Source organism: Haemaphysalis longicornis, unplaced genomic scaffold (genome assembly GCF_048455015.1).
Source record: "Haemaphysalis longicornis isolate Haplotype H1 unplaced genomic scaffold, Haemaphysalis longicornis Haplotype H1 scaffold_3, whole genome shotgun sequence".
NCBI classification, from domain to species: Eukaryota; Metazoa; Arthropoda; class Arachnida; order Ixodida; family Ixodidae; genus Haemaphysalis; species Haemaphysalis longicornis.
In genome coordinates, this window is record NW_027526335.1 from 104,758,208 (window position 1) to 104,785,350 (window position 27,143).

At 48.0% G+C, this 27,143-nt stretch overlaps 1 protein-coding gene and 1 non-coding gene across 2 annotated transcripts; both read left to right on the plus strand.

Annotated features, from left to right (window-relative positions):
* The first annotated feature begins 878 nt into the window (after nucleotides 1-878).
* LOC144173365 (uncharacterized) lies at nucleotides 879-27,143 on the plus strand. The gene is made up of 6 exons (XM_077701830.1): nucleotides 879-1,224; nucleotides 20,061-20,189; nucleotides 20,630-20,702; nucleotides 22,048-22,207; nucleotides 23,223-23,608; nucleotides 25,507-27,143. Exons 1-6 carry the CDS (start codon nucleotides 1,025-1,027, stop codon nucleotides 25,894-25,896), a joined length of 1,338 nt encoding a protein of 445 aa, XP_077557956.1. The 5' UTR covers nucleotides 879-1,024; the 3' UTR covers nucleotides 25,897-27,143.
* On the plus strand, nucleotides 11,767-11,883 carry Trnal-caa (transfer RNA leucine (anticodon CAA)). The gene is made up of 2 exons: nucleotides 11,767-11,804; nucleotides 11,838-11,883. It is a non-coding gene; the product is annotated as a tRNA-Leu (tRNA).

Below are 27,143 nucleotides of genomic sequence, written 5' to 3' on the forward strand. Positions count from 1 at the left end.
GATTTTGGCGAGCGACGCGACAAGCGCAACTCATTGGTTTATAGTGGACTATAAGTAGCTTGGGCGACAGCGAAAAGCTTCCGCCCCCCCCCCCCCTCGTACATATATCATACACTACCGCTGGGCTGTCTCTGTCGCTACAGTTTGGCCAACCATTTATTGTTATTGATTTAATAGTTAAACTTATTACTCAGATAATATTGTCTAATCCCTCATTTTAGAATATATACCACTAATCTCTGCGCTCGGCGATGCTTAATACCTTTATTATTCAGTGAACCTGATGCCACGCTTTTCAGACTTAATGTCAGCCTCCTGTATACCTGTCGCTAACGAAGCACGGAACACCTCAGCTTTTTTTTTTTTGTCTAATGCTTAGCTTCGGTACATGCTCTTCTTGTAGTCAAGGTGCCTATTAACCAACGTATTTCAAGTTCCAAGTTAATGGGCCACCTGCAATTCTTTTATCGCCGATCTAATCTCGGCGTTACACGGACGGAAGAGCGTCGACATCTCCGCTTGAAAAGTCCCTGGCGCAGAAAGAACAGCAAGTTTCCGCCCTCTGCTCCAGGTGGACGTCGCGCATGCCCCCGTAGAGACAACTAAAAGTAAAACGAAGAAAAGACACGACGAAACTTCGTAAATTCCCGCGTCTTGTCTTCTACGCGACGCGCCTCCCCTGCACGGGGCACCCAGCGGGCACCGCACCACTGGCCGGGACAAAAGCCGGGGTACTGCAGCGACGGCGGGAGAGGGGTATGTGTGTTCACACTATCCGAAGGAAGCTGCGGAGGGCGGGAGGAGTGTTCGACGAGAATCAAGGTCATCCTTCTCCTCGCAACAGCGCGGGAGGACCTTCTTACGGCCGCTTCAGTGTATATAAGGGCAATCCTCGTCCAGGCAGGCGGCTAGATCTTAAGAAGTTCCGCGGTCACACTCCTTCAACGCATCCATAGCTAACTCCGGGATTGCGTGAGCGGAAGCAGTATCGTTCGTGATTCTTGTCGCACTGTCTGCGGGCAGGATGCATCTCCGCCGAGCCACTACGGCCGCCAGTGTCGTGCGTTCGGCGCCGCTGCTACTGCTGCTCTCCGTGACGTGCTATCGTGGAGTGGACGGATCGATGGGGACTTCTGTGACGTCGAAGCCCTCGGCGGCCGCAACGTCGAGCCCGAAGCCTTCGACGCGGAGCGGTGACCACAAGGGGATGGACGGCCAAGCCCTGTGCGTATATGCGTGTTTGTGGGTCTTCCCTCTGCTTGTGGGAGATTTGGGCATAACGTTGTGCCCGATTGCTGCGCGCGGCACTTTCTGCGATCGGCGCAGCGAGCCACAGCGTTGGTTGACGGCCGATGAGACAAAAAAAAAAAAAAGAACTTATGCGCCTTTTACAGCAAATAGCGGGGGTGGGAGGGGGATACAGAGGAAGGCAAGTTAGGTAGATAACGTAAGTAGGCTGGCTGCCTAAGTGCGCCAAAATGGATGTTATGCTATCTCCTCTGCATTGATAATGTTGTCAGGTGTATTAGATGCACAAGTAATCTCGAGGAGATCGTGTTCACCCGATCGAGCAGTTCTGATCACTCGGTGCTGTTAAGGGTGAGGAGCAGCACTTGGAAATGTTGAATGCAGACATAAAATTTAGTCACCAGACACCATCACCCCATTCGTCTGAGAGATTTCAACAGTACTTTCGATATCATTTTGCCGTCAGCTTTAAAAAAAAAAGATTTAGCGGGATCAATTTAAACCTTTTTTTGTATTATAGTTGCCACGAATGTTCGTATACTGACGAACTGAGGATGCTTTACAAAGCTCTGCGCTTTGGATCCGCACGATCACGTCATGTTGTTACAAATGCGCAGAGTTCCAGCTATTTCATGCAAAATCCTCCTGAACATTCGCGAGGTGCAATGTAATTTACGCTCACATAGAATCTGGAAAAAAAAAAAGTCTACAAACAATATATTCACACACCCATGATGCGAGAGGTATTCACGAAGACTCTCCGCCGCTTCTTTTAACAGCGAATCTGTTTAGCAAATCGTTATTTTTCGTGTCCGCAGATAAAAATACCAAGAAATTGTCGAGCGCGCTAACGTACGTGAGCGCGGGCTTCGCGGCGACCGCCCGGAAGTTAACAAAACCATAGAAAATGCTGAGTGCTCGTGTGTGCGTGCCTCGCAACGACCGCCCAGCGTCCCCTGCGCACGTTCGTCAAGCCAAGCATACCCACTTAAGGAGGGATGCCAAGATTGGCCAAAAAATACTCCAGCGTTCGTCGTAATTGTGGCAACACTTGCCCGTAACGAGAAAGACGCGTCATAGCGTACGCACCTCCAATGTGACTTCCAATGATTATCACTTTAAAAAAATGAAAGAAGCTCGCACTTAGAGCCACAATGATGAAGTGAAGGTCGTTGCGGCCGCGAAGAAGCAAATCGGTGAAATCGTAGACTTACACATTCGAACCCAGGATTCCTGCCCAAGCGCCTCCGCGGAGAGCAGCGCCCTCTGTCGGCGTGTGGCGGCGCGACGCTCCGTAACTGAAGGGAGCGAAAAATGAAAAATCAATAGCTCCTCACCCAAACCAGTGAGCTAATTGCTCTCCCGGTTGTATGCAGAACAGCTTTCACTCTCCATTACTGTATATTTTCAATCATGTAACTCGAACGATGCGTGTTACCTGGGCATATAACTTTTTGTCAATGGCGTCTATGGGCAGTCTCTGAAAAATGGACCACTTGGCTCTCCTAAATCGAGCACTGTGTCGCTGCAAGATCAGATATCCAATTGCTCTCCCGGATTTGAGTACTACAGTATGTTAACTTCAAGACGCCATAAAATTCCACGTGTTTGGTTCACAGAAAAATGTTACTGGGCACTTTTTGTCTGGAGTCTGATGCCAGGTTAGAGAGTGGGAACGTGTGGTGCCCTCTCTCGTAGTGGCCGGCATCCTCTACAGCCCCCATAGCCTCCGCGGTCGGCTGCCGGAGGCGGGCCGCCGGCAGCCGCCCCGCTCGGCTCCGGTCTTTTCGGTGCAGGACGTTTCGGTACAGTGCGTTTCGGTACGCTCTTTCCGGCGCACAGACCTTTCGGGACACGGGCGTTTCGGGACACGGACCTTTCGGGACACGGGTGTTTCGGTACAAAGGCGAATTCCGGCATGCGCTGTAGGCTGCGCGCGTTGTTTACGTGGTGGTTGCGAGCACGCAATTCGTACCTAATTATTACAGATGTTCTTGTTCGCAGTTCTGCGTTATTTTAGGCCAGCAGTTGGTTGTGCGGCCTTGCCAAAAAAAAAACTTCCGTTTATTTGTTGAATATTAGCTGGGATATTTGTAGCATTTATAAAACCTAACTGTTCATTATTCTTTTTGTAGCGACTTATTAAGTATTTTATATAACAAATCAGTGACAGTATCACCGTATTTCCTCGGTCGTGTTTTGACGACTTATTATCGCTTTTTTTTTCCAAAAATCAGTGAGAGTAACTATTATATTTTCACACTTTGCGGATCCCCTACGACAAAGGCTGCGGAAATGAGGGCCACTGCGCGGGAAAAGGAACCTGTGCCTTTTTAGACCGCTAAATGATGTAGGGCAATTTCTCGGCATTCCGCATTTGTATGCGTTGGTTTTTTTTTTTTTTTTTTTTATAACGCAAGTGCTTAATAAGGCGTTTTTAGAAATGCATTACGGAAGGTAGCTATTATATTCGTCATACCTGTCACCCTCTCCATCTATGCTCTTTCCCCCTTCCCCACCCCCACACAAAGTAGCAGGTCAGAGACTATACGATCAGGCCGACCTCTCTGTGTTTTCTTTCCATGCAATAAATTACTCTCTCTCTCTCTCTCTCTCTCTTTTTATCGCCGCACGCTTCCGTCCCGGCTTCGTTGTTAGCAAGGGCTGCGGCGGGTTTGCATTGTTTGTTTTATCAGAAGTTGGAAATGCTTTGTAATAATGTTTTCTGCAGCATACGTACAGATAATTAACTTCTCAAGGACTACTCATGTGGAATTTTTCTAAGGAACAATGCAAATATCTGTTATGTATTGGTGTTTTATTTCAAATACGCTTAATGTTTTGTTTCGGCTCAACAATAATCACAAGTATTGACATTGCCAGCGGACTTAATTGTTTAGAACTCTCCTCTGCATTAACTTTGGCCGGGCGGCTGAATCGAAGAACAGAAAGACAGGCTGACAAACAGACCAAGAGAGAGACCAAACTTTCCGTGTTTAATGAGCCCCTCAAGCGTCACGAAAAAAATAAAAAGGAAAGAAACCAAAGTGCCTTTTAATTAAAGCACGTGTGCATTCGCCTTTCCTGATATTCTCTATCACCCCGTCGTCGTTGCATTCGGTGTATTGAAGGACTCTGGTTCTACTCAAAAATAATCAGCGATCGCACTTACAGTGGCGTTGCTAAGGGGATTGACCAGGGAGGGGGGGGGGGTTGTTGCTGGAGAACCAGCCTCCTATATCGGGGGTGCCATTTGTGCTTTTCCACTGTGCAAAGTGGGCGCCGAAAGCTTATAGACAACTGTTGCAGCTCTCGCCACACCAGCCGATTAAAAGTTCCTTCCTATTATAATGGGAGCAGGCGAGGAGACGTCTGCATCCAACAATGTCGGAAGTGTTATTATACCCGGCTTGAAGCCGTGGAGGCCAACGGGGCGAAAAAGGAGCGATTCCTGGAAAGGGGCGCCCTTAGGTATGACGGCGACGCGCGGAAGGGTGCAGGGAGCAAGCCTGTTCCTTGAGATGGGCGACACTGGGGCGAATGAGACTGGTCATTGTGTCCTCGGGGGCTTCTTCGGTGGCTCTTTGTTGTGCAGTAAAGAGATTATGTCAGCTCATGGCGCATGTATAGCTATAGCACTGCCATGCACCCGGCCACAGAATCGACTTCGTCGGGACGGCCATCGTCGAGAACGAAAACTTGGTCGCACAACGTCACAATACCTTAATCGCTACCTTGGGACTCTCACTTTTGTGTACACGCATGGCCTGCGCTAGACAGAGAGGGGCTTTGTGAGATACCTAACGCGTTGAAAAGCTATCGGACGCGGCAGCAGGCAGTCACCCCTGAGAAAGAAAGCTGGTTGTGAAACGTCGGTTTCTCCATTTATTGTACCATTGTTTGCAGTGTAATTATAGCTTTTCATTTGTAGCCTCCCAACCAGACAGGTCGCAGCCAAAAGTTTACCTTCAGTGCATGTTGTGTGGGTCCTACAGAGGAACCAATTGGTAATCGGCCTACCCAATTTCCCATTGATTCCGCTGAATGACGATCATTTGCGACCCCACAAGCACGTGTGCATACGAACTTTTAGAGATATTCGAAGGCACGTCATCCCGCGGCTCACAAAACTTGCACAACATAGGCAGTTTTTTTTTCTTTTTTCGTACCACCGGTGTTGGGAGTCTAAGCTACTTTCTAGTAGTCGACCAAGTGATAGTAAACAAAAACAAAATAAAAGTGATTATGAGCGAGCTCTTTAATAACAGTTTTACTCGCAAATAATTGCAAATCGGCACGAACAAACTGGGTGCGAGAGTACAAGCTTTCGCGTTTCAAAGGCCTTGGAGATTTTTAAAGGTCGATAGTCGTGCTCTTTTGTCTCAAACGGCATTTCAATCGAATGGTTTTGAAAAACGTTGTGTGTCAGCTCCACGGTTCTTACACCGTGGTCAGCTCAAAGGTGGCATTTTAGTCAAATGGGGATCCGGACATTTCAGTGTAGGACATTTCGGCGCAGACATTTCGGTAGACGGACATTTCGGTGCACGGACATTTCGGGGGTCTAGGTATTTTCGGTACAGGGCGTTTCGGTACGGTCTTTTCGGTACACGGACAGTTCGGTGCACGGACATTTCGGGGGTCCTGGTCTTTTCGGTACAGGGCGTTTCGGTACGGTCTTTTCGGTACACGGACGTTTCGGTACAGGACATTTTGGTACAGGGCGGTTCGGTACAGGTCGTTCCGGTACGAAAACGAATTCAAGCGAGCGTTTGAGGCAGCAAAATCCGCGCCCGTTGTTAACATGGGAGTTGCAAGCACGCAAATCGAACGTGTTTATTACAACTGTTGTTGCTCGTAATTTTACGTTATTTTAGGCCAGTAAAAAGATAAAAGAAAGGACACCAAACAGGCGCTGAAAGTTTATTGACGAAGCCACCATGTATATATAATACATCCATGGAATGGAAACAAAAGCCCACATATATGACATACTTTTCATGATGTCATACCTTTCACTTTTTTTTGGAAGCTCGCAGATACTGCAGATGCTCGTTTTTGGCGAGGACTTGTTTAAAGCGGTAGACACATGAACGACCGGCGGATGCGATTCGCATGCGACTGATCGTTACGACTGATTGTTAGGACGGGTTTTGGCGGATCAGTCTGAGCTGTGGAATCATGACGACGACAATTGAGTGCTGTTGCGGCCGTTTTCTCGATTTCCCTGGGAAGGCCGATATGAGTGCTCTTGTATTAAAACACAAAGGTTCAGGGCCTTTTATTCTTACAATTTTCGCATGCAGGAAAGTCTGGCACATCCTGCACCCCAGACGGACAGAAGGGTTTGCGTGTTGAGTCCACACAGAAAAGCTACACTTTTAAAATGTTTTGAGCGGGTTTCCAAGTTATCCGATGTAAAAGGGTTGAGATTTGGGTGAGTGAGTTGGTAATAATGCATCTAAAAAAAAACTGCGCGGAAATTAACGGGGTTCCCTGCTGTCTTCGTGTGTTTTTGTCCCCGTTAATTTGCGCGCAGTTTTTTTTTTTTTTGAGATTATTCGATGTGCCTGGAGTGGTAATATTACTGCGTAAGAATGTATGTCTGCAGCAACAATAAGTGTCGAATTGGTCACGCTGGAACATGTAAGTGTTATAGTAGATTAAATGTAGATTGATAGCTCCCAATTTTGTGAGGAATAATCGAAAAGAAAAATCACGAGACATTCCAGGTGAATGTGGATCACCAGCGAAGCTTGTCTTGGTACGTGACACGCAGGTGGCGCCAAATTTACCGGAAAGGTGTAAACAAATTTAATTTCTGTTGAAAGTTGACGATGGGCATCCTCAAGGAAGACATATACATTTATCCACGCACTTTTATTTTTAATTCTAGCGAACGAGCAGACGGTGCATCATATTAACTAGTCTACTGATGGTGCGGATCGAGTGTTGAGACGCATAAGCTTGAGGTCAAGAACGGCGAGTGACATTGGTGGTGACCGTGTACTGACAATGCCTACACCGGGACATTTTTTTTTTCGAACGCCCCACGGTAAAGAACGCCTCACTCTTCAGATACGTAACTTTTTGTTTGCATACATGCAAAATACAAAAAACACTATATATTCAAATGAGCTTCGCCTAAAAAATGTATTTGTCATGAGGCGGCTCGCTGTCGTTGTTTCGGAAGCCGGTTCCGAAAATAGAGGGTGTGGGTAAAGCGGGGCTTAGGCGTTGCGCTGCTAAGCACAAGGACGCGGGTTCGACTCCCTGCTGCGGCGGCCGCTTTTCTGGTGGAGGCGAAAAGCAAGAAAGACCGTGTGTCCGGAATTTCGGCGCACTTTAAAGATCCCCAGGTGTTCAAAATTAATCCGGAGGAATCCGCTGTGATGCGCCTCATAAAACGTGAAGCGGGGATTTCCTCCTTTTGACCTAACGCTATTGCTCGTGAACCCCGCACTTTTTTATGTGTATCCAACATGAATGTTTACCAATTCACTCCAATTCGCGGATTGTATTCGGCCTTGTAACTGGAGTACACATATTCGGGGTGATTTAAATTCAGAATTTTTCTACAATACGTTTCGGAGTTCATATACAGTGAGCACTCATGTTAGCGCAGTGTCCTTGTTATTCTTATATCGCCTCAAAGGCGTTCTGCTGTGGTAAATGGCGTGTTGGCAACGGGAATTCTTATTTCTAGAAAAATAAGAAAAACGGAAAAGAGAACAGTATATGTGAATACTTTTAAAACGAATAATTCTCGCGATTACCACGGGCTTGGAGGGCGACCGACAACATAAATTAATGAAGCCACCTAAGGTTAGGAGTCTTCATGCGATCGACATCGCTTGCAGGAAATGCAGTAAAATTTAATATTCATCAGACGCGATATCCGTGCAGTGAATTGCAGTTTTTGTTCTGCCATGAGGTGAGATCCTCATTTATGTGTAGGTTTGTTTTATGCGTTTCTTATGTTTAGCGTTCATTTTTATATACCCCGTTCACGCATTACTTGTTACACATGCTAAAACTTGTACTTGTGTCTTTTTTAGCTTACCTTACTCAATGCCTTATCGAGGAAACTGAGAGATAGTTATAAATAAATAAATAAATATATGTAGAATATTACTCATATGGAAGCTAAGCCCTTAGTTGAAACACTAGTTACAAATCTTTATCTCTAGTGGTGTGTCCGTGAGTTCGCATCGTGCGGAAAGGTAATAATGAGCAGTGACAGAGGAATTCAAAACTAATTATTGATACGTCACGATGTCATAAAATGAATCAATTCCAGAACTTCATTGAAGTAGCTAAGGTGACGCACCGGGAACATCGCTCGCAGGTACTGTTTTGAACGCGTTTTGAAATTTCATGCTTTCTGCTCACGTAATTAGATGCGTCCCTGCAATTTGAATTTTCTAAAAAGCCATTCAAGAATACCAAATTTCGGAAGAAAGAAACGGCGGCTGCTGCCGTAGCATTTTTTTACTCGAAAACATCGTTCCGCAGTTGTAGCTGTCCGAAATAAGTAATTATTATCGAATGCTTTTTTTTTTTTTCTGGTGGTATGAAATGTGCGATAAACAGGAAAATAGCGTCGTAGATAGACATAAGCCGTATATCTAGTAGCTGTCGTGAATTACTTCGCAGCGGACAACCTTTCCAATCTCCGCCAAAATCCTAACGCAGAGGGCATCCGCTTTCAGAGTAGAGGGCAGCGCAATGAACGGGACGAAGCGAAGACGAGACAAGCACAAAGCGCTTGTGTGTGTCTCATCTTCGCTTCGTCCCAACTTTTGCACCAACCGGCTCAAGCTTCAACTATTCTGAGGCATCCTCTTGCCATCCCACAATAGTCGCGGGGGAGCTCTATTGAAGTGACTCCCCGCTCACAGACGAACAATTAACTTGAGGAGAAGGAGTTGACTGCGCCGTCGCACTTGACAGTCAAACCGGTCGAACGCCGCGACCGCCCCGAGAAGAATGAGGGAAAATAGCCCGTGTAGGCAAAATTCCATTCTGCTACGGCACGTGGTGGCAGCTTTGAGAACTAGGGGCGCTTGGGCAGGAATCCTGGACTCGGTCGAGAAGCTTGCGTACAGCTTCGCTACCTTCAAGCCTCACGCGTTCCGCTTCTTGTTTTAGGCAAGGTACGCTCGTTAATTAACAACAACAACGACAACAACAGCAGCACAACCAATAACGGAGGAAATCGAAGCACACAGCTTCACCTCGCCGAGTTTTCAAACCGGACAAACACTCACCGGTAAGAATGCTCAGCAATTCGATTTCTTTGAGGAAAAATACAGGTACTTTCGCAGATGATGCAAAAACTTAGTATGTGATATCGCAGATATTTGTGCATCCTTCACTTCAGCACAAATATGTTTGTAAATTCCTAACTTCAGCACAAATACGTGACGATAGTACCGCCGCTATTATCGAAGTGGAGGAGGTTCCTCAGCCACTTCCAACTCATTTTAACCCCGTTCTTATGCGCTTTCTCCTCGAAAACAGTGTCGGATTCAGGTTTGGTTACGTTGAGGCTGCAGATAGCACAATATTTAATCATTCAAATTAATTTAACCGCAAACTTCAGCGCCTGGAGGAGCGCCAGGCTTACAAGACGAGGTCATATGGGGGTTATAATAAATATTTTGTACAATAAACCTTCAGTATGCGAATTGGCGTTATGCTTTCCGGCCTCTGTCACAAAAGAACACACCGATACCTATAATTTAATTAGCTACCTCCTCTCCCACATGTCTTTCGCTATACCGGCACGCAATTCATAATGCCTTGTAAACTTAGTATCATATATAGGATTGCTCTGAGATATCCAAACAGCGCTGCCATTTTCGTGACTTCTCGCTCTGGCTTCTAGGAGCACCGGAAGACAAGCGGTGCCTTTGAGCGTTCAAGTGCTCTGCCCTGCTGTAGTCTTTAAGGTAATAAAAGCAAAAATACGACTTTAGACGGATCCGAAATATGGCAGAGTGCTGAAACATGTCGCATGCAGATCCCGAGGCTGCTCGAACAGTTCATAATTCAGGGCACTGGGTCATAATTCTGCTGCAAGATAATTGCAATAAACAGCCAGCGCCACCCCTCTTGTTACATATTGAGCACTTTGCAAAAGGGTTTGTGAAGTACTTTGCTGGCCTGCAAAGGGGGAGGCTTTTTTTTCAGCCGGAAGCACCTGCTCACTTGTGTATTATCTGCTCCAAGTGCATCATTCGTTTATCTTTATGGAGAATAGCCCAATTGCCAGCTTTGTCCGCCGGCGCCGTTATCGAGAAGCCGCTATGTTGTGTACTGTGTTGTAACATGAGGAAGTCTCAAAGGCAGAATTATGAAGACGTCGAGACACCTTCCCACATATTCACTTACTGTTCAATGCCACGGTAAAAGAAATTGTATTTTAATTGAAATTATCTCAAATATGCATGAAAAGGAAAGTTCTCAATAAGGAGAAAATGCGCAGCGTTCTGCGCGTATGACGCCAGAGTGTTTTGGTAAGAGCAACCCACCCAGTTTCTTTTTTAATTTTCGTGTTACACTAGCTGGCACTCAGACAGCTCGAACAGGATAAACAGGATAATGCGATCACGCTGCGAAATGTCTTGCGAATTTCCCGGTATTTTGCAGCCCAGAAAGATTTCAGTATTTGTTTACAAGAGAGTCGGCACCAAATTAAAGGGCAGAGGGTACCAGGGAAGCAAAATCAAACCTCGAACAAGTGGCGTGCCATCATTACAGTTGTCCCCTTGCAAGTAACAAAACGTTCACTGCCCTTGCTCGATCTAGCTCGCGGTACGACTAAAGCATGCAGTGCACTGGTCAGCCGGATACGAAGAAGAAGCATACCTGGCGTTCTCGGCCCTCACGCTGATGCACACCCGTTTATTAAAACTGCCTGCGCTCGGTGCTCGTCCGTAAGTAATGAAGGAGACCCATCTAAATCGTCCTTAACGAGCACGCAGGTTCGATTCCCGGCCGCGGGGGCCGCTTTTCTGATGGAGGAGGCAAGGAAAAACGCTTGTGTGTTCGAGATTTCAACGCACGTAATGATCCCCAGTCGGTCGAAATTAATCGGCAGCCCTCCACTACGGCGCACCTCATCGCCTGAGAAGCGTCGGCGCGTTAAACCTCATAATCAATCAATGAAATTGTCTTTGGCGCGAGTAAAGTCGTGCATAGCAGTATGCTCTTTGGGGTGGGCTGATTCGTGGTCTGAACTAAGGGAGAGCGGGACGACAGGAACAGATAAAGGAAGAAACGAGAGGGCGTTTTCGCAAATTCTTGTTCGCTTCGCATCTGATTACACCCATGACTACCTCCGAGCAAAGAGATAACGATAAGGCTGGACATTCCTGGAAGCTTTATGCATATCTTTTAGCATTCATTTGCTGTGACGTGCGGCAGTCCTGATTACGAAAGGGAGGAATGCCGTATCGTCAGAACAGGTAATGCATACATTGGCTTGACTGCTATGAGCGGCTCTCTCGTCCTGTCAGGATGGCGGAGTGGTCTAAGGCGCCAGACTCAAGGCACTACCTTACCTCCTGTGGAGGTTTCGAGGCTTCTGGCCCACCAATGTGGGCGTGGGTTCGAATCCCACTTCTGACAGATTTTTTTCCTGTTCTCCCAAACGAGGAGAGGACAGCCTCGATGTGATAAATTGGTGAGCTTTACTCACTGACGAGCCATCTCGACAGTCTCTGGTTCGAATCCCGCTGCCGGCACATTGCCTTTTTTTTTACAGCGAACGTATATTAGGATCAGCACGCAAAATATTGCGCGCTCCATCCATTAGTTAGCAAAATTTAGGTAGCACACGTTCAGTCCACAGCATATGCCACGCTGCTTTCGCGGTGGGCCTGGTTGCCGTGTGATCGCATTTTCCTCAGTTAAAGTCTATCAACTTTACCTGAACGGGAAAATAGAGACGCTCCTGCGTATTCCTCTATAACCAGCGTGGCATGCACTGTCGGTCACGTTACCTTATGGAGTACAGAGCAGACAGAGTTCAGCAAAAAGCTACCGCAAAGGTCGCTTCAAGGTCATTGGTTAAAAAAAAACACGAAAAGCAATACCAACAGTCAAGAACGCAAGTTAGCACATTGAAAGATAGTTCCTCTCCATTTGTCGTGAAAGCAGGAATTTCTGAGGCGCTAAACAACGGGGACCAAAGAAACACGTAGACACGTAGACGTACCTTGGCCCCCGTTGTTTAGCGCCTCAAATTTATTCAGTATGTTCAACCAACTAGCCCTGATCAAGGAATTTCTGAATCGTAGTAAAGGAAGAAGACAGAGAAAATTTGTCCCCCCGGTGGGATTCGAACCCAGAGAAGGTCTCCTTCATCTCACAGTTGCCAGAGGGGTGCTGGCTACCACCCCTGAACGCGGAAAACGCTCACATACAAAAAAAGCAGACTATAAAAATGAACGGGGATTCAGTTGTTTTTAGCTCAACTGGTATAGCATTCGGCGCGTTATCCGAATGTTGTCGGTTCGGATCCCATCCGGCGCGCGAATTTACCTCTTTTTCTTTCTTTACTACTAATTTCGAAACCGTGAAAACGAGATTAACTGCTTTCTTTCTGCCCTCACTGGCGGTCTAAACTGTTGGCCTTTCTTGCTACAGTCAAAACGGATTACAACAAAGTAATAACGGGGCAGTAGTAATTTAGTTCGTTATATCCGATATTCCTTGTAACAGTAGAGGTAAAAATCGGCTCTAAGAAATCGGCAATATGGCTCGCGTGATATTCGTAGATACCAAAAGACATTATTCTAGGCTTCAAACCCGCTATAAACGAGGTAATCCTTACCTGTCGTCTTGTGGCATTTCAAAGTAAGTGTATACCAGAATATGACAACGTGAAATTACAACCGGACAAAGTTCGTTTGAAAAAACAGGCCTACGTTCTTATTTACTTGAAGAAGGATGTGATCTTCGTCCGGTGGTTTTTCACAGCATTGCAGGATGATGTTCCACGCAGTGTCCACGCACGAAAAGGCGTCTTCTCTTTTTTAGTTTCACAAACTATTAAAAAATTGCTGTGTTATCTTCTATTTTTATTTTCCTTTTTTATGCTGCGTTCGGGTTTAGAGCCTCGCGCTAACCTATTATTTGTTTTCTATAGCCGATATCGCGCGCGGCTCTCGCTGTTTCGGCTTCGTTATAGAAGAATTCACACCAAAATGAAGCGCACGACCAACCAAAGTTCGTATTTAGTTCGCTATAGCCGATAATTGGCTTTATATAGGGGTTTGTAATAATGAGGTTCGACCATTAACCTTCATTCACAGTTATCATAAGGTAGATAGTGAGTGCCTCGGTTGCAATAGCCATAGTGCCACGTGTACCATTCGAGGATTCATGGCTACTGCTCCTCACAAGGCGTATTATAGACGCGCTCGAGTGACTACCGCGGAGTGTAAAAAAAAGGTCCCTTTTCACACCGAAGTTGTTTAGGCAGCGCTCTCTAGAACCCATTAACGCAGGAAATTGTTATGTACACCTAAGTAAATAAAAAATGTGAAAGTAAATTTAGTCGCTCCTGCAGCACAATTGGCAAAGCGTCGTACAGTCGTCCACAGGCTTAGCTGGAACTTTACAAAGAAGTATTCTTTTCTTGTAACGCTATATGGCGGGACTATAAGCTTAAGTAGCTCTGCTGTTAAAATACCGATTGCAGGTCAGAGTGCGCCTCAGGAGGTGTGCCCGGCGTAGGCCAGGCTTGCGCGTGAGCTCGCGCAATTTGAGGAGCTCGCAAAAAGGCAAAGAAAAATACCGAGCGCACGTAAGCGCACGTCTCGTGAGGAGCGCCATGCGTCGGCCAGCTGGACCTTCGAGAACACTCTGCCCGGCGTTCGTGGCGTGATATCTCTCGCATGCTGTTCTCCTCTGCAGTTCACGTGCGTACGCGCCTGAAGTGGGGAACACAGACGCCGAGTTCGCGCTACAGACGTCGAGTTTGCGAATCCGGTTGACGTGGGTTGTAGCACGTGCTGACGCGGTCCGTTTTGGGAGAGATGTGAAAGGCTGCGGACGAAACGATACGGGCCTGCCAGTCATGGAGAACTTTCAGCGGCACGTTCGGAAATACATGTGAGGTGCAACAGCCGGGTCTCCGACGAAGGGAGAGGGGCCGCAAGCTCTGCTGTTTCTCCAACCTTGCGCCACTGGTGCAAGCTGTGCCAATTTCTTTAGCCTTAGTAAACACCAGTGGCGGGGAGTGTAACATTTATATTTGCGTCAATGTAGCGGGTGAGCTATGACACGACAATGTTGCTTTCTTTGTGCCGGTAGGTTGCCCAGACGAGCGGCGGTAGTGTAATACGAGCACCGCTACCCTGGCAGAACCATCCACTCTGCATAGAAGCAGGGCATTTCGTGGTTGTCATCAAAGTTTGTTGTTGTGAACGGCTGCATGCACTACTACTTGACAAGCTAAACTATCGAGCCAAGTTCGCCTCACTTTTGAAGCAAAACTGACTCCCCTTTCGAGTTAACTTCGAGGACAATTTCTTGCCACCGGTTGGTGTAAAATCGGGGAGGTGATTAAAAAACAACGTTCCCAGAGGAATATGCAAGACATGAAGCACTTGCGGTAATTGCACCCGCTTTGTAATGAATCTCGACGATGGCACATATTTTCTTGGTTATGCTATTCTCTGTTTTCGGTGCCACGATTCAACATCTGGCCCGAAAAAAAGCTCTTGGCAGCCGGACTGCGCATGGGCACCATAATCGCGGTAATGTTTTTTTTTTTTTTTTCGTGGGAACGTTAAGCCCTGCTGCCCTATTTCTTGCTGTCCGCCATGCGGTAGACCAATTTGAGCAGATGTGTTGACATACGGCCTCAGAAGTTTAGCGGCTTCAGCCAAGGACAAAGGTGTATTGCGTCTATAAAAAGTGCGTCGTTGACTCCCGTTTATCGCGCTTTAGCGCTCCGCGTTTACGCCTCCCGCTCAGGCGTATCACAAGGAAGACAGCGAGGCTCTTAATGCCGCTTCATAACTTGGCCGACACCCACCTTCAGACACGCAACACATGCCCGATATCGTCGTGCACAGAGTCAAAGAATTCATTTCAGGCAGGGAAGTATATGTAGTCTTTATGAGTCACCCCTTCTTATACAGTAGAAACCCGCTCTTACGTTCCGCAGTGCTGCGTTTTCCCGGCCGGCTGCTACGTTGTTTTTGTCAATTCCCGGTACAGATCACACAGAGTCGAATGTTTCCGCACTGTAGCCTTTTCCTGGTTTTTACGTTTTGTTTTTCCGGTCCAGTGAAAAACGTATGAACGGGGTTCCACTGTATATGCAACAAGTATCGTTCCCTCACAGCTATTGGCTTATAGCTGTCGGCCTATAGACCATAGTCCTTCGTAACCTACAATGCCGTCCACGAGTGGCGTACACAGGATTTTATTTCAAGGGCGGCGAGGAGGACAAAAGAAAGGGAGAAGTATAAAATGAAAGGAGAAATAAGTAGTAAGGAAAAGAAGAACAACAAGAAAACAGAAGCCCCTTTCCTAAGAGAAAGGTGGTTAAAACGCGAAGCTGCTTCGACAGTATCGGAATGGCGCAATGGGATAGACGTCGGCTACGTAACAACCCACCGCGGTGGCTCAGTGGCTAAGGCGTTGTGCTGCTGAGCACGAGGTTGCGTGTTCGATTCCCGGCCGCGGCGGCCGCTTTTTGATGGAGGCGAAAAGCAAAAACGCCCCTGTGTACGAGATTTCGGAACATTACAGATCCCCAGGCGGTCAAAATTAATCCGGACCCGCCGCGGTAGCTCAGTGGCTAAGGCGTTGCGCTGCTGAGCACGAGGTCGCGGGTTCGATTCCCGGCCGCGGCGGCCGCTTTTCTGATGGAGGCGAAAAGCAAAAACGCCCGTGTGTACGAGATTTCGGCGCACGATAAAGATCCCCAGGTGGTCAAAATTAATCCGGAGCCCTCCACTACGGCGCGCCTCATCGTCTGCGTTGCGTCGGCGCGTTAAACCCTACAATCAATCAATCAAAATTAATCCGGAGCCCTCCACTATGGCGCGCCTCATCGCCTGCGTTGCGTCGGCGCGTTAAACCCTACAATCATCATCGGCTACGTAACGCGAGGGTCCCAGGTGTGATTGCGACTATGGGAAGCTTTTTTTTTTCTTTAGGCGCTTGATGTGTCTTCATTTATAATCGTCATCGTTTTGTGAAACCCATTGTGTAAAGTTAGCTTTCCTGTAGTGACGCGACATCGAACGCCATCAGTGAGGCGTACAAAGCTTCGCTTTAAAGCACACAAGAAGAGCTCCAGGATGACAAGGGGCGGTCTCTACATGATCTTGTTCTTCTTTTTTCTCGTTTATGTTTCCGTTCCCGGCCTGGCAAAATGGCTGATAGTTGTGGGGAGAGCAGAGATCGAAGCCATGCAAGGTTGTTGCGTAGGTTCCGAGAGAAAAGTAATTATGAGTAGTTATTCCATGACATGGAGAGTTAGAGGCCTCGTCAATCCCGGCTGACTACCAGAGCTTTTATGGTTCGCTCTGTCTCTCCCTCTTTTATACGGACTTAATTTTTTGTGATCCTTCTTACAATGTTCGCTATTTGTAAAGCCCATATTTTTGTTCCTCGATGGTGACGTTCGCTCTGCCGTTACTATGAAGAATCATCCCGAGGATTCATATGGGCTTGGACAACCAGCGCAGAAAACTGCAGAACAGCCTGGCTAGTGACACGCTCCACGACGGGCCCTCGAAAGCGAGATTGCGATAGCTTCTGCAGCAGCAGATCACCAAGATCAACGCGCCAACTGCCAGCGCAAGTTTCGCTTCTCTGATACCTGACATTGTAAGATGTCAAGGTACGGAGACCGCAAGAAGTTTCATGGTGACAGGTGATCTTCGGTACTGGGGATTGTACTCAACGAATTTCGCGAACTTCCACTACACTCGGGAACAAGTTAAGAACGGCAATAGCTCATATACGGTATCACTCCGCCCACGCGACGGACCCGGATGCCAACGGGCGCACGCGTTTTGAAAAGAGATTGCTATAAATGCTTGATATCGTCTGCCTTTTCTCACGTAGTTTGTTTGTCGTCGCTGCAGTCGTTAAATAAGCATATTAAGTTCAAAAAATTACGCCCACCTCCCCTCGCGGGAACCCTGGTGTGATGCGACGCTGAAGGGGGTTCCGTTGGGTGTTTCCGTTGGGTCGATTAGTCGAATTGCGTGAAACGCGTAGTGAACGTGAATTGCGTTTCAATCACATCGTTGGGTTCCACGCTAGGGGATGCGGGCGTAATTTTGAGCATAATGAGAGACGTTGTTGTTGTTGTCGTTTAGACGGAGGCTTTATTAAAGGAACGGTCGCATCAAGCAATCGTCGGTACTGCGAGAGAGCAAGCGCAAGCGCATGCGCGCGGGCGACCGTCGACTGAGAGACCGGCCGGAGCGCGGCACGCACCCGAAGGAGAGGAGACCGCGGAGAGAGAGAGTACTGCACATGCGCACAGCGCGCAGCACCACGCGCAGCGCCGCCCACCGGCAGAGTGAGAGTGCGCTGCGCCACCCGCCCGCAGATGTTGGGCGAGAGTGTTCGCTATCGGAGAGAGGAAGAGGGGGTGAGGCGAGGAGAGACGCAGCTGTGCGGACGCGGACATGAAAAATCAGGAATAATGGTTTTCAATTAAGCTATTACTGACGCAGTATCTATCCAGCAAGCGAATTACCCCGATTGAAGGAATATAAATATTTGGGAGTGTGGATAAACGAAGGGGATAACTACTTAAGAACTCACGAGGAGCAACTCAAGGGTAAGGGAAAGCGAAACGCATCTATAATGAAGCATAGAGCTATGTGGGGTATAACAAATATGAAGTAGTGAGAGGAATGTGGAAAGGAGTAATGGTTCGGGTTCTCACATTTGCGAATGCTGTACTCTGCCTAAAATCAGACGTTCTATCAGGCCTTGAAGTGAACCAGAGAACGGTAGGACGTTTGGCCTTAGGCGCGCATGGAAAAACAACTAACGAAGCAGTACAGGGAGATATGGGCTGGGCGTCGTTTGAAGTTCGAGAAGGACAGAGTAAAATATGTTTTGAGATGAGGTTGAGAGCAATGGATCGACGAAGGTGGGCAGCTAAGGTTTTTAGGTACCTATAATTGAAAAGCGTGGACATGCAGTGGTTAAGGAAGACTAGAACAGTGGAGAATCCAAAGCAGCAAAGGTAACCAAAAAAGAGGCAAGGCACATTGAAACGAATAAATGGAGAGAAAAAATCGAACCTAAAACGTCGTTAGAGATGTACAGCGCTGTGAAATTCAACATCAGAAAGGAAAATTTCTACGCCAATTCCCAGGGCAGTGCTTTGCTCTTTGAGGCTAGAGCAGGTTGCTTACGAACTAAGAGCTTTGTGGGGAAGTATTCACAAAATTATGGGGTGTGCGTGGTTTGCGGAAACAAACAAACTATGCAGCACATAGTGTTAGAATGTGAGGTTATCCATCCAAATCTGCGTGAGGGAAATATTCGGCTTCCAGAAGCCGTAGGATTTAAGGGTAGCACAGAGGAAGTTAACTTCAAGGCTGTCGAGGGGACAAAAATAAGATTAGAATGCTGGTGTACGGAAAGCAGAGATGGGATTATTGCCTAGGACAGTTACCACCTGTAACAGAAAAAGAAAGTATTTTGTGCCTAATAAGTTTTTGGTACCTGCCCTAAGCAGCGCATGTATTAAACCAAGAGTATAAAACATAGGTATATTAGACCTTTTTTGTAAGATGACATGTCATCACCCCGCTACAATGGGGAAACCAATAGCAATCATCATCGTTGCCTTTCTTAAGCTGTACCCGAGTATAGCACCCCTGCGGATAACTTTGTACTCTTTTCCATTTCTCGTTGGGTGTATGTAGCGTTGCTACGCAAATTAGTCATTCTCCTGTAGCTCATGATAGTCCTCGATGGCAGGCGGGGCTAGTCACAATGTCGTGGGCAAGGCCTACGTGTGAGCGCACCTGACAGCACAGGCCTTGTCCCTCGAGAGTATGCCAGTTGTTCCGGGCTCTGTCGCCTCCGTCATGTGAGCTAGCGTGGTCCAGCAAAGGTTGCTGCCTTGGTGACGACGACAAGAAGCTGAAGGCAAACTTAACTGCTTTACTGCATGGCAAGAGATGAGCCGAAGCAATAAAGGAACAATACCCTTCCTTGCGAGGTTACCGTACAGGACTGAAGCAGAGTGACAGCAAGGATTCGCTGCTACAAAACGAAAGGGAAGTTCTGCCGAGAGGGCGGTTTTATACACAATAGTCGTAACGGCTGCGCGCCTTTCCCTGTGCTTTTTGTGCACACGGCACGCAATATGTACAGACACACACAACGCTCTTTCCAGAGTTCGTCAGGGGCCGGAAGTAGCGGTGCACGCTGAGTCTGAGAGAGGGGGCAGAGCAGATCTCGGCTGCGGGTCCGCCTCGCCGGGTCAGGTCTCAACACGCACCGTTTGCAGCCGCCGAAGTTTGGGTCACCGTCAGCGAGACGCCCGCGTGCCGGCCGTTCTGCGGCATGTTGTGGTCTGTCCGAGGCAGCCTTGCACTCGTAACTTGCAGGACGCGCGAACATGGTTGCGGTGCGCAGAATCGTAACACAGTATAATGGTCGGTGCCCAGTGCACAAATTTTATCCTCAGCTTGGATATGGCCATTGCAAGTATAAAAATCCGACTGCCTCAGAGTTAGTTTCACTTTATCTGAGCCGTTACTCTAACCCCCTCCCCTCCCCCCCCCCTTTTTTTTTGTCAGAGAGCGGACTTTGTCTGAACTGCGATACGGCGTGGAGCTTCTGGTCAGCAAAGTGACTCTCATGGAGCCTCGGCTGACCCGCATGGACATGGCCATTGGACGCCTTGAGCGAGCCCTGCACCGGGAAAGGTAAGAATCAATGAATAATTAGTATTCGTAGTTACAGGTGCTATACGGGGTTAAAAATGATGTTGGCAATTGCGCCCGCCGTTCTGGCTCCGTGGCTAAGGCGTCGCACCGCCACTAAGAACGATGTGCGTGGATTCAGCTCCCGTCGGTGAAGGATGTTTTTCTTCTAAAAGTCTAAAAAAAGTCCAAAGCGCCCGTGCGTCGAAGTGTCGCTACGCTTTTAACGTTTCCAGGTGGTCTTAATAACTTCGTCGGCCTACACTGCGCCGTGCTTCATAGCAAAAGGCTATAGCTTCAGCACGTAAAACCCCTGGTGAGATTCTTTTTGTCCGTGTGTTAGTGGTTGTGGCTATTAGCGACTACTCCACTGTATGTAACCGCCACAAAATAACGGTCGGTTTACCGTTTTTGAATATTCTCTATGTCCATTCTCTGTGCAGCGCCGCGGCCGAGAACAACGCTGGACTGAGTAATCGTTTTCCACCCAGACCGGCAGGATACCCTACGGGAAAGGTTGGTTCCAAAGGGAAACAAACGCAGTTGTTCTTGTCTAAAAAAACAAAAAAAAAACTATATAGTTTTTCGCACGGAGGGCGTGACGGACATTGGGGTCAAACAAACGCTTTTAAAATGATTGGTTTAATATATATATATATATATATATATATATATATATATATATATATATATATATATATATTTCGAACAACACATGATGCGCAACGCAGCATAAAGATCTTCCCATAAACCCAAGCCGGCGGGGGGCTGTTGGAGAAGACCCTAAACTAAAACTCGTCGCACGTAAGCATGTTGCGTTTGGATTCCCCTAACTTCTTGGGGCCCCGAGCTCTGGGTTCCCTTTTCGAAAACTGCCTGCTATTATCATACGTCCACACTTGAAAGCAAGACCTGTAGCTTCCAGTCACATCAGACAGTAACATTCGTGAAATATTTCATCATAGCGAACCAGGCGGTATACGGCTTAAATACAAACTGTATTGCATCGATCGTCAGTCTAAGGCTTCTAATAACTGTCACGCTCACCAATAGCTCCTTGGAATTCCTGGACTGCAACGCCGGCTCCTCCTCATTACTCCTCCACATTTACTCTCCAGCACTCATTTCTGAATTCATTGAAGAAACGTTAGTTTTCTTTCGAAAATTTCTCACCCATAATTCAAGCACCAGCTTATTTTTGTTTTCTTGCGTTGCCTCCCTTTTCCGTTCTCAAGGGTTCTGCAGGATGATTTCCCGCGTTTGGGTAGGTGCGTTTTCTGCAGACGTTATGCAGCCGATCTGACTTATTTTTTCCTTAGGCTTGTTATGCGCACCGTAAAATTTGACTAACGACGTTGCTGTGGACCATGTTGAAAGCGAATGCCGTTTTCATGTTTTGTATTTTGAGGTTGTAAGAAACGTTGGATTTACACGCACATGAACAGCACAGGGTGGCCTTGAGCTCCAATCAAGACGTGGTCAATAGAGGTAACCTGCATACAAGAAAACCAGAAATTTGTAAAAAAAAAACAGAAACAAAAAATCATGGAAAACATGACAATGCTATTTAATGGTAATATTCAACGGTATTAACCTCCTCAAACATATTAGTGCCAAATTAACCAAACATGAATTTAAAAGGATTTTTTATGGTCACGAAAATGCGCAAGAATATATTTTTTTCTTTTACATACCTTAAAAATAGAAACCTTTAAAATATTTGCCTTTACAGCATGGTGGCACAGGAAGGGAATCTCCTAGTATTAGCCCGTTAACTAAAGTGGAGTCAGGACGTCACGCTTTTAAGAAGCACCCCCACATCCACTCTCATGCCGCCTTCTGTCTCTCCGCCTCGACTCAGGGCTGCCTCACTGCGGGGAGCAGCGGTGGTGACGCTGGAGCTGCGGAGCTGGCGTCCATCGGCGACCAGCTGCGAGACCTGAAGGACGAGCAGCGCTTCTTCCGCCACATGCTGGGGGACCTGCGGAACTACACCACGCACAGCTCGGACCGCATCATCGGTGAGCACGGGCCGCTTCATTTCTGGGAGGAACGGATCCGAACAAAGCTCTCCGTATTTATAAGCGGAACCTCTAATTACCTGAGGTGCTGATTCGGATTATTCGACATGGCGTCGTGGGAGCAGCAGGGCACCAACAATACAAGAAATTTAAAAGATGGTACTAAGAACTTAACTGATGTTTATTTTCCTGTTCGTACAATATGAGTAAGAAGGGAAAATCTAACAAACGACGCCGATTAGCAAGGTTTTTGAGTTCGTCAGCGAAGGCACGGGTCACTTCCCCCCCATCGCCCCCTACCCCGTTTTTTTTCACTACACCTTTTTCATCCTCTCCTCCTCTCTCTCTAACCTCTTCCCACTCTCACTCCTCATCTTCCCGTCATCGCTGCACTGCCGGTCCCTAATTTAATCGCTTTTGCAAATAGGGTGGTACAGAATAAAGCCTGCTCTATGGAGGTTTTTGAGTGGATTTGAACACACAAATAATAACGCACGGAGAATAGCATTCGTCATCTGGAACTGCTGATGCGAGCCGCACCACAAAGGTGAATGATGGAGAAGTGTGATTTCAGCTGGATCACTGCAGAAAAAGACGCGTAAGTGTATATGCTAGGAAGGCGCCCTCCCCCAACCTCACCGTCTTTTTAACAAAATTGAAAGCTATATCAAGTGCATGGGGATACAGGCACACGAGTACACATACCAAGAAACATCCTTCGGTAATTAAAACTGAAAAAAAGCTAATAAAGCCCCAGAAAGAAGTGGCATAAAAAATTATCACGGTCATAAAATTATGCCTACTGCGTAGGATAGTTACGTGTAACAAATTCATGCCGGCTTTTTTATTAACCATTCTTGACTTTCACATGATTTTTTTTTTGTGAAAGCGCGGATTTTAATTCTGGAAGTTACTATGATACCTCTCATAATACCTCAGTTAAAGTTCTCGGCCCAGTGGCCACGTCAGCAAATCTAACCCAAGTGTTTGTGCGGACTGCACCGTATACGCGCAGCCAAACTGGAGCAGCGCGGGGTGCTTCTGTCACGGCCGGCGGTCAACATCCAGACGAGCCGGCCCGTCATAGTGGGAGGCAAGGCGCCGAGCAGCGGCGGCGTTTCCGGTCTGCTCCGGCCCTCGGTACTCACCTGGGAACACCCGTCCGCTGCTTCCACGGTCTCCGGCTACGGCGGGGGAAGCAGCAGCTCAGGCAGGCCTCTGCACCGCCACACGGTCGAGCTGAAGAACAACCACCGATCGCCCAACGCCGGAGCCGCTGCGCCCTACTTCCACGGCCAAGCCGCGGGCGCTCCCGTCAACCGACGCCACGACAAGGTGCGGGGGATATTCACGGACCTCTTCGGCTCCACCCGGACCAACATCGCCAAGCACCTGCGGCAGGTAGGGTTAAAAGAGACCAAAATTGGAGGAACACGTCGTGGTAATATGAGCGTAGAACTAAAAAAAATGTATAGCCTTTTCACTCAATGTGAAAGCTGTCGGAAGTGCAGGGCAGTGATTCGCCATAATGGGCTGTAGCGCCGCTATCCGCTCACTGCTACCACCCAATGCATTTCAAATTTCCGGCCTCCGCAGTCTTCGCACGCCCCCTGCCTGAAACTGCGCTAGCGGTAGTTCTGTTCTTTTTGTGCTTGCTTTTCCTCCAGCACGTGCCGGCGTTGCACTGCCACATTTTTTCCCTTACTATCGTAAGAACCAACCCGACGAGCGTTCCAGACTAAATGAACACGGGCGCTGCTGGTTCATTACGTATATTTTGCCTCCAATGTACCTACAGTTTTCTTTGCGCTAAACAACGGGGAGATGTATGACAAGCGCCAGCGGTTCACGAGTATCGAGCGCTTATGACTGTATTAACCGATTGGCTTTCGAAGCCTCTGGGTTTTGGCGCGACGACGGAACTCCGTGTGTCCCTACTTGGCTCCATCGAGCGAGCTACGGCAACAAGACGAGCCCCTAAAGTTCTCTGCACTTAAAAAATGCGCCCATGCACGCGAAGCTGTAACGTGCTGTAGGTGTTTGTCATTGCTGCGTTTACGCTGCTCCCCCTTTGCCGCCTACGCCCCTGTCCGCCCTTGTTGCTTGAGCTGTGCTTTAATTAAGCAGTAGCTCGCTGCGCGCGCGCTCTGCTCTGAGAGAGAAATGCCAGCGTCACTGTCTACACAGCCAATGGTGCGCCTGTCATTCTCTTTTCCTCTCCTTTCGGTGCGCCGTCCCACTTACACGTGTCGGTAGATGCGAGAATGTAGTTACGTCATCTATAAACCCAGCCAATACCCTCCCCCGCCTAGTTACTTCCAACTCATCTCCAACCTGTTTTTTTTGTTTGTTTGTTTTTTGCGCATGCGCATGGGGTTACACCGGAGCTACTTCCTACGTACACTGGACCGCCGTGTTGCTTTTCACCTGGCCTTATGAAGCTTCGCTTTACAATACTAAGACGTTTAGAGCTGCACGCGCACCGTAATGCCCACTACGTGCAAGAAAGATAAAGAAGGATGTTGACAGAAAACTGGAAGTCCCGGAAACTTGGAAAAGATATCGCCTACTTGGTTTTGATGGCGACCAACTCGCAGTTTTGTTCTGCAAGGTAAAGGCCCTGTTGTTAACGCGACGAGCTATGGTGATATTTTTCCCGTTACCACCAATTTTCGTTTTTCACGTTCGCATGTCCGATGCTTGAATAAGAAGCCTCCGTCTCGCCTTGTTGTTCAGTAAGGTTTATTCGTCAAAATCTTTACTGATTAATTGACGCCGATAGACCTATGCATCTTTCTTTGAAAGAGAAAGAGAACATTTTAATGAGCGCAGTAGTGGGGTTAAGACCCTCGTCCGGATATCCATGTGTTGCCTTAGGCGTCTTCGCCCGTGTCACCAAAGGGCCTGGTCCTCTAGCCGACAGCTGGTGAAGTGTCTCCCACAGCTCAGGAGAGGAACGGGTAGATTGGTGGGGTAAGGGGGGCGGAGGAGGTTGTGTGCGCATTCTTGAATTGTGTGTTGGTGAGGTGACTATCTAGTTAAGGACGAAATTTACATAAGGCAGTGTACTGTGTAGGGAAAAATAAATGAATTCGGGCTGAGTTTACGAATGTTCCTGTTTGCAATTGCCAGAGTAATATTCCATGAATTTTATTTAGAGTGGGTAAAGGAAGGAAAGGTTTGTTTGGTCATCCGCTAGAATTGCGCGTGGTACAAGTTTGCATCTGAAACAAGGGCACAAATAGTCGCCGCTTTCCGGGTCTCGCAGCGTGAGGTGTGTTTGTAATTTCCACACCCAGGCGACGGAGAACGTGCGGAAAGAAACCGAAGGGCCACTCTCTCGGGTCACCGAGTGCGCGGACTCCCTGGAAGCCCAGTCCCGGAGGATGGGCGACCTGCGGGCTGAGCTGGCCGAGTCCGCAGCGGCGGCTCGTGTTCTCCGGCTTCGGGTCTTCAGCGAGGACGTGTACGAACCGCTGCGGTCCGCAGCGTCCCTGGCGTCGCGGGCGGCGTCAGACCTCGAGATACGGGTGCCTCCTGTGTTACAAAAGGTGTCCGAGACGGCCACGGGACTGCGCGCCGCCCTGGAAGACCTCAAAGGAGCCCTCGAGAACGCAACAACTTCGGCGGCGCCAAACGACGCATACTACGTGGCCCTCAGTGAAGAAGATGATTTCTGGAAGCGCTAACATTGACCGTATGCCATGACACTGCGGCTGCGTCGTTGTACGTGTGTTGCATCTCAATGGGAGAGCCCAGTGGTTGATGGCATGTTTAGTCCTTCAGTATCATGCCGAAGAGGACAATGGTGGCAGACAGCCTTCTTGCTAGGTTAGGCCAAGTTCATTTACTTGATACCTACGGGGTGTTCTCCTCTTGGGGATCCGATAAAATCTGAAACGTCACAATTCAGGCACTCGTAACTGATAGAAATGGATACGAGCTATCGAAGAAAGTACTGGCGATGACGGGCTGCGGTTTAATGAGCTGCAGCTCACATCTGCCGCCAACGTATAAGTCTGCCCCAGCTTAGGAATGTTATGACGGCTGTGCCGTGCGCCACAAGAAGGATATTTTGCCTCCTGCAGCACTTCAGTCTCGGTCAAGGATGCCCCAGCAGGAAAGTCTTCGCTAAGCGGCAGCCGATAAACTTACCGCACAACTCTATCTGGACTGGGTCGTGAAAGGTCCTTAGAGGGCATCGCAGTGGAGTGAAGACCTACAGAGAAGACATTTCTCTACATCATAAGGGACATTGTCGTGATCTCATATTTCACTCAGTGGGAGGATCATATATCGCGAATATGCTAAACCAGAAAAGCACCCCTATCTTTTGCTTTCAGCACATTGTAACTTTTTCAGCCGACAGATTGGCCTGGGAGTAACAATGTATCCACCCCGAGCAAAGTTGTTACAACCCGCTGATTCAGGTTCGGAGGCAGACATCGGCCGAGAGTATGGTGCCACGGTGGCTAAAGCTGACCGGAAGCTCAGTTTAGCCACCGTGGCACCATAATCTCGTTCTACGAACTCAGTTCTACGAAACTAAGTGCTGTATGACACCCAGCTGTTGACCCCAAGCTGGATTCATCCGATGGAGAGGACGGACTTCGACCCATAAGAAAGAGTAGGAATTTTACGTCGGACACAAGGCATTATTTCGCATGAGCGGGACAGCCGATACAGCACTACATGTTACTGAAAGAAATATGGCACTGGAGCACTCTGCCGTGCGTAACAACTCCTGTGGAGCTTTTCAGCTGTCAGCGTTCACCGCGAACGAATCCAATCAAAACTAAGCCTAACAGAAAGCACGTTATTGGTGCTCTGTTCGACTACACTTCAGAAGTAGACATTCATGGCTGCTTTTACTTGCTTTTCTTTTCTACATGATGTCTTTCCACCCATCCGTCCCCGATCCACTCGCCAACTCTTG